The sequence below is a fragment of the Nestor notabilis genome, unplaced genomic scaffold, assembly GCF_000696875.1.
Source record: "Nestor notabilis isolate BGI_N333 unplaced genomic scaffold, ASM69687v1 scaffold9409, whole genome shotgun sequence".
NCBI lineage: Eukaryota > Metazoa > Chordata > Aves > Psittaciformes > Psittacidae > Nestor > Nestor notabilis.
In genome coordinates this window covers 1,595-9,491 of record NW_009944081.1, presented here as the reverse complement: position 1 = coordinate 9,491, position 7,897 = coordinate 1,595, and the positions used below count along the sequence as shown (strand labels likewise).

Here is a 7,897-nt window from a genome sequence, read left to right as displayed (position 1 = left end):
AGAGGCAAGATCACCTCCTTTGACCTGCTGGTCACGCTTCTTTTGATACAGCCCAGGATACAGTTGGTTTCTGGGCTGCAAGCACACACTGAAGCCTGCTCATGTCAAGCCTCTCATCAACCACCACCCCCAAGTCCTTCTCCACAGGGCTGCTCTGAATCTCTTCTCTGCCCAACCTGTAGCTGTGCCATCACCCACAGCTTGGCCAAGCCACACAGATCACCAGCAGAGACTTATTGCTAGCATGCAAGAGAAAAGGAGGCACATTGGGTTCTTCCATCTTCAAATGCAGGCACACTGCTGCCATACCCAGCTTCCCTTCTGCAGTGGTGGCAGCTGGAAGCATTGTGCACCAGCATCTCTGAGACCGAGGGCAATGTGTGAGGCTGCACAACCCCTATCCCAAAATTCAGTGCTGATGTCTACAGAAAGGCTCAACACAGTGCACTGTTGCACAGCAAGGAAAAACACAACAAACAAATAAGACCTTAATCAAAACTCCAGGGTTTCCAAAAAGCCCCGTGCTGAGATCGAAGACTGCATGGCAGTTTAGCTTTGCCCTGAAGCAAGAAGTGGCACTTTTGCCACCACAGCCAGCTGAGTCACTGGGCTTTGAATCACTTAAATACACAGGACTTTCTCTGTAAAATGCTGGTTTACTTTTCTTTTCCTATTTTTCAATATAATCAGAAGCTCATTTCATGAGGTGTCTAATGGCAGCCCCCGCCTATTTGAAAATAAACATTTCCATTTAACAAGTGGATTTTGGTGTTGGGAAGTCAGCAACTTGAAAGGGCTTTTGTCAAAAGTTGGTGGAGGCCCTGGTAGACTGTTCAAACATGGGAGGAATTTCTGTCTGCATAGTGAGTCCTTTGACTTTTAGAAAAATATTATTGTTTGAGTTTTTAGTAACTTGGAAGCAAAAAGGACAACATAGCTCAAAAGTTAAAAAAAAAAAAAAGAAAACGTGTATACACAGTTATGTCATGACAGGCTTCTAGGTTTCCTCTCAGCCCGTGTGTCTTCTTTTACTATGGAATAGTCCTTATAAAACAGTAAATAAATGCACTGTAAATAACACCAGGGGCTGTAGTGATGTCATCAGCTTCAAGAGTTGGTACAAAACTCAGAGACTGTGAGTCCTGAGCCCTCAGAGGCCTCAAATGCTCACTGAGTTGAGGAGTATTGTAAAGATGTGTCTGTGATGGAGATGTTCATATCATGGGGATTATCACAAATATGGTGGTAGTAATTGACTCCTGTAGTGCCAGCCTAAACTTCGTTCTACAGACTGGATGGGGTGTAAATAACATCTTCTCTATAGAGACAATCTTTACGTGAGTTTTGACTCTTTGCCCTTTCCCCCTCCTATAGCTCTAAAGACTATTGCCTTGTCCATAGTGCCTCTAAAATGCTCTTAGCCTTTGTGAAGAACAGCTTGTGTCTCCCTGTTAAAGACCTTCTCTGCCCAAGGCAGGGTACACACCAGAATTAGTAAGTGTCTTTGCATAAGTGACTGGATAAAAACAGTCACTGAAAAGAGAGACTGGAATTTCAGGGGCTTCAGTAACTGTGTATCTAGTTCAGAGTTGTGCCAGGTGCCTTAAGCTGAAAGGATTTACAATACCTGGTGTGACTAACAAGTTCTCCTGAAGCCACCAGTGAGGTTCTTAGAGACAAAGAATTTATTTGCTCATATCTGGACCATAAATTTAATGTACTCAGAGGTCAAGGATAATCTTGTTGATGAGCTACAAATAGAAAATAACTGAGAAGAAAGTGTTTGTCTTTTTTGAACTGAGTTGCATATTCTGCATGCTGAGATGTGCAGAAGTGCTGATGAGCTACTAGATGTTGGAAAATATCCATCTGGGTTGGAGTCAGCTGTGCATGTAATCTGGCTCAGGGAGGAGAAGATTTAGGTGAGGAAATTAAACTCTAGTCCTTCCTTTCTTCCTATTTTTTTTTTTCTGGTGAAAAAGAAATCATTTTTCCTAGTATTTTTAAGGGTAACTCACTTTATTAACTACTTGAGTAGACATCCTTACAGGTGGCTTTTGTTGAGTCAGTTTATATAGGATCAAAGAGAAACCACAAGGCAGGAATACTTCAGCTGAGTAAAAACTTCAGAGCAAATTACTTCAGCAATTTTACCCCTTCACGAAATAGACAGAAATATTTTTTTATTTGGTTAAATGTCCTAGTGAGGCTTGGATCCAGCCTTTGATTTGCTCTCTGGGCCAAGAAGAGCTTGGTCAGCAAGGGAGTTGCTTTTCCCTGTTCTGTAGAAGAAAATCAGTGGGTGGATCATTTCCCATGCCTGTCAGTGGCAAAGCGCCTCTGTAAATTGAGGGGCTGAGAAAATCTGACCTCTCAGGACAAGAGTTATGGTAAGCAGTCTGCAAGCATGAGGCCAGGCAGACCTCAACTGCAAAGGCATGAATGGTGGGTGCTAATCCTTTTCTCTCCCTTCCCTTTGTCACTACCTCAGAACATTGCCAACACCCTGCACCTTCAAAAACTGTGAAAGAAATTAATTCCAGGTCTCCCACTTTTTGACAAAAATCGTAAGCCCTCGGTGCAGTGCAAGTGCTGGGCTTTTCCTCCTCTGGATGTCTTCTTGGAGCAGAAGGCTGTGACTGCAATAGGTGGCATTCTGCACTTATGCTAAGGCTCCCTCAGACACAACCACCGGGTAAGGCTTCTGTGGCATGGCGTATTCACCCCAGCTTGGGAGACAGGCTATTGTGTTAGGCTACAGGAAGCTACACACTTGCCTCCCTGGCCCTTGGCACCCGATGTAAATCTCAGTTCATAACGTAATTCTAAATTGGTGTCGGTGCCTTTAACATTATCCCATTCTAACGAGAAAGATTTTGAGATAGCTTTCAGCTGCCTGAATATGTCCAGGACAGAAGACTTGGAGAGTTGTTTTGCTGGTGTTTCATGACAGACAGAGTGACCATGAGGCCGTGTTTGACATCTATCTTTTCAAACATGATCCATAGTATTTAAGTGTAGTTTGAAATGAAGTCATCACTGTAGGCTTAATATAGGTAAAATACCAAGAAAGCTAATATTGCCTGCATTTAAAAAACAATAGAAAAGCAAATGCTTCATTTTGAAGCCATCCTTGACAGCAGCTGGGTTGCTGACTTCTTGTAGTGGGAGAGCAGGGTCTGTAGTGGGAAGACAGGTCTTCTGGCAGAGCAACTACATTTTAGCAGCTTGCCAAATGAGAATGTGATAGAAGCATAATATTTCACTGCTACCCTCAGCTACTCTTTACAGTAATGAGATGGCGATTAAGAGTCTGTTTCTTTACCAGCACGGCTCACAGTAAGACATATCCTTTCCTTGGACATACTCTAGGTAGCTCTGTTTAGATCTATGGTCCAGCTGCTTGGGACCATGCCAAGAAGTTTCCTGTCTTCCTCCAGCCTCTTCATTCACTTGTCAAGGCAAAAACTGTGTTTCCTGGAAATAAAACTCAGCAGCCCATTCACCAAGGCCAGTCCTAAATTCCCTTAAGCCAGAACTCCCAACTTTTCTTTCCCTTCCAAGTATCTACCACTTTAACCTTCAGGAGCACATGATGTTACTAAACATTGTTCTTTATGAGGGCAGAGAAATATAACAACAAGACCATAGTGTGCATCTGCCTTTCTCTGTTTCCTCCAGGTGTTTTGGTCTATTAATTCAGATTCTTCTGCAACATATAGAATAATTCTTTTCCCCCAAACTAATTTTCAAGACACTTAGATTTTCTTAGATTTTAGATTTGCTCTCTAAAATGGCTTTTGGGAAGCCCTTCTATGGATGTTCAGTCATTTCTCCTTCTCCCACCTTCAGATGAACCTTCCTTGTCTACTGCAATGCTAGGGTATTGGAGTACTTCATCAGACACTTTACTCTTATGGTTAATACCTAGCGAGAATCTGAATTTGAAAGGGGGAAGGGTAACTTGTGAAGTAAGCAGTTCTTCGTTCAAGGGTACCTCCATTTTACAGGACAATTAACATGTAAGAACAACATATGTTCAGCCTCAGGCCTGCATCCCAGCATCTGGATTTCTCAGCTCCATCTGGCATCTAATAAAAGAACAGAACCTCATAAATTTGACTCAGAAAGCAAAATAGTTTTTATACATTTATGGCAGCCATACAGAGATGTATTCATTCTGTTTGAGACCACGAATGTGTAAATCCGCATGTCTCTCCAAGCGACCATAACGAGCACTATTGTTTCGATTAAGAAATTGTGAGCATCTGCATAGGTTAAAAGAGAAAATGATGCTAGACCTGGAAGGTTTCCTTTATAGCAGTAAACTTTCAGACCTGCTAGGGATGATAAGCAAGTCCAGTGATACTGATAACATATGACACCAGTCCTAGAAGGATTTCTCTCTATCTGCAGTCTGTGTACTCCCACAGCTGCACATTCCATTCTCTAGGAAGAGGTTTATGTGCCAAAGTACATACAGGATCAGGGCCTACAACACTTTGACAACCCTGTGCTGCTGCTTACATGTATTTCTGTTGCTTCAGATGCCCACTAGGTTGTTTTCTTTCTGGAATGAAAAGCATCGGTACTGTGTTTTTGTTACCCTCATTCCCTCCTTTCCCTGCTCTGGGCAGGAAAGTGCTAGCAGCTCTGCCTCATAGGTTGGCAGGAAATTTAAAACAGCAGCAAGCTGCTGCTTGGACCACCCCCAGGCTTTTTCTTTTTTTTTTCCCATTGGTGCAGGAGACTATTTAATTGGGAGCTGACTTGTCAAACTTACCCGTTGACGCTTACCAGTAGCTGCTAACCACTATCAGGGATTTTTTTTCCTTCCTTCCTCCTTTGGACAAGCTTTCCACAATGAAGATGCTGCTGAGCCTGATTGCTCTGCTCTCTGCTGCCCTGTTACCCAGAGCAGACCCTTCAACTTGCTACTCAAGGATGTTGTCTCTGAGCAGAGAAATCACGGAGTCCTTTAAGGAGTTACAGACCTCCAGAGCTGCGGTGAGTCTACCTAAAAACTGCTCCTGCAAAGACCCTGCAGGTTGCATGCTTTTGACACGGGTTTCTCTCCAAACAAAATTGCAATGGGTCTTTCTTCTTTCCTGCAGGACTCCTGTGTGGAGATGCTGCCCAGGCTGTACTTGGACATACATGTAAGTTTTCACACTACTTTCTTACTGCTGTCCTGTAAAAGCAGCTAGTAAAAAGAGAGAACTCCTAAGACTGCACTCCAGAAAAGTGGTTTGAAAGAAAGTTTTAGGAGCTTGATTAGCTAGAGAGATAAGTGACAAAAAAGATCTCATATTTCTATTAAAATCCTTGTGAATCTTCTTAGATTTTACTTGTTTAAAAAATGTAAAAAATGAGGAAACCAATATTTTGAAGTGATTGCTTATTGTATATTGTCCATTATTGTGAGAGAGCCTTTTCAGAAGTTAAATATGTGCAACAAAACTTTGAATAATAGTTTAGAAGGAGAAATGCACAATAAACTCTCTCCATTGAATAAATTTATTTCATTTTATACAATGAGTATCTTCTGGGACTGCATTTTTAATAAACATAAGTGCAAGAACACCTTCCTGGCTTTTCCTATTTTAAACAGCCACTTGTTGAATCCAGAAAGAAAAAGTATGCCTGAGGGTATAAAAGTGTGATACTGAGAAAAGACAGCAGTAGTCGTGTCCAGCAAATAGCTATTGTCATAGCATTCTGCCCTGTGATATTTGACATATTTTGCTTCTTTTCCCAGTGCTCCACTGGGTAACTAAAAAGCTGAAAATATCCAACAAAGCAAGAGATGTCTGGCATATTTTGCCAGGGGCAATTACACCATCAAGACTTACTAGTCATGACCATCAATATCCCAATTCCAGAGTTGCCAGTGCCACACTTCATTGCACAGACCAAGCAATGTGAGCCCAGTGCCTTAGTTTCCCTTACTTTAAAGCAAGAGCTGGGATATTTACCTGCTTCACAAGGATGTCATGAAATCCATTTTGGTAGCGCTTTATTTTGAAAAAGCAAAGTCTGAGGCAAAAATTACTCTGAAAAATATTTTGCTTTATGCTCACATTATTGCTGATTGTATGGGAATAGAGAAATCACGTCTGTGATAATCTGTTCATCAGTTCAATCAGGTGCTCTCTTAAAAGTGAAGCAGTGCACCTATTCTGTAGGTAACTCCACCTACTACAGAAGCAGATTTGATTGTATTGGCACTGCTGCCTCCTGAGAGAAATAAGCTGGCAGACCAAAACTGTGGTGCCCTTTTCCAATCACTTATTTGGTCCAAACATCTTTGTTATGTGAATTTTCCTAACTAAAGGTTAAATAGATTACATGTACATAGAGGTAGAAATTCAAGGTTCTCACAGAGGCAGTAAGAATTTTGTAGTGGTGGATGAGAAACATAAATCTGTGTGTGTGCAGGGTTACACGTACCTCTTATGTGTGCTTTGCAGAATTACTGTGTGTTGGCAAAACTCCGTGAATTTGTGACCTACGCCAAATGTGAGAGAGTGCTTGAAGGGAGTGAGCTGAAGCAAAAAGCATTGAGACTGTACATCATGATGATCTCCTACTGCAGAAGGGTAGGTCGAGATGCATCAAGAGAGACACAGTCTCTGGTTTTAGCCCTCTCTGTCACTACCTTGTCATTTGAACTGTAAAACTGGATCAGGGCCTAAGCTTCTCAACATTGTGCTATCTTCTGCCTTCCTCCTTATAGATGTTACCCTTCTCTTTTGTTTCTCCAGGATGTGGAATTCCTCACTGATGACTGTAATGCTCTGGAAAATCCTATTCTGCCTCCCATTGAGCCCTCCATCATTGAGAGCTAAAAGGGATTCCACCAATAAGTTGTACATGGGAAATTTTTAAGGAGACCAAGAGTGAAAAATGTGTACACAGTCAACTACAATGTTAATAACCAAGATCTTTTTCAAGCACACTAACAATGTTATCACAGACCTACCCATCTCTGCCGTGGCAGGAAATGAACTGCATGCCTTGCATACCTACTGAGCTGCTAGGGAAAGCACCGTTAGAGAGCATTTCTTTATTTGGCAAGGTATGATATTTCAGCTTAGCCAAATGTATATAGTATGTTTTGTTTAGACATTAGATACTAGATTTTTTTTTCTACTCTTTTATTAATAACTACATTCGTATAAAGAAAATGCATTATGATCAATATTCTACCCTGACTTAGCAATTCTTTCATTAGATGGGCATGGAAGGGACCATATTTTTTTCTTGAATGTTTGATAGAAGTGTAACCCTGTACTGGCAGATGTCTCTCTGCCTGTATAGTTCATATATGTATGCTGATTGATAGGTTTTGATGTTAGACTTGTAAGGAGAGAGGTGAAAGTAAACTGTCTCTGTGGAAAACTAAATAAAAACAGCCTTCTAACCCAAGATGCTTGTTTTACATCATGTCTTTCAAGATCAACCTGAAAGATGTCAGTCTTATAAACTTACTTTCACAGTTACTTGCAAGTTGTTTTTCACAGCATAAGCCATCTTTAGCTTTGTTTCCATAGCAATGAAAACTTTCCTGTGTCTGCATGCTTTGACAATGGTGAAGTTTTTACTGGGAGGACTTATCTGTACTGCAAACAGTATCTTTAATGAAATCAATGGATTTTTTAAAATTACTGTTCTGTCTGGTGAGAATTAAGTTGTAAGGCAGTGGCTCAGAAAGCCTGTTAAAGCTCTAGGCAGATTGTTAAAACACAGACAATATACTGAGCTACTGAGATTAATAAGATTTCCAGATAATAGCTCCATAGTCACAGATCCCCTCAGTATGTGCAGGACATGCGACCTCACACCCAGCAGTTCCTTGGTGCTAACAATAAAAAGGATCTTCCACATATTCTCAGAA

General features: G+C 41.3%; 1 protein-coding gene across 1 annotated transcript; it reads left to right on the top strand.

Moving 5' to 3' along the window:
* Positions 1 to 4,863: 4,863 nt before the first annotated feature.
* On the top strand, positions 4,864 to 6,848 carry CYTL1 (cytokine-like 1). The gene is made up of 4 exons (XM_010022257.1): positions 4,864 to 5,007; positions 5,115 to 5,159; positions 6,471 to 6,599; positions 6,765 to 6,848. Exons 1-4 carry the CDS (start codon positions 4,864 to 4,866, stop codon positions 6,846 to 6,848), a joined length of 402 nt encoding a protein of 133 aa, XP_010020559.1.
* The last annotated feature ends 1,049 nt before the right edge of the window (positions 6,849 to 7,897 follow it).

Bases quoted from the DNA above. Each gene is read 5' to 3' on its own strand.
- CYTL1 (XM_010022257.1), top strand. From the start codon at position 4,864: ATGAAGATGCTGCTGAGCCTGATTGCTCTGCTCTCTGCTGCCCTGTTA. The intron at 5,008-5,114 runs GTGAGTCTACCT...TCTTTCCTGCAG, and splicing joins TACAGACCTCCAGAGCTGCG to GACTCCTGTGTGGAGATGCT. The intron at 5,160-6,470 runs GTAAGTTTTCAC...TGTGCTTTGCAG, and splicing joins GGCTGTACTTGGACATACAT to AATTACTGTGTGTTGGCAAA.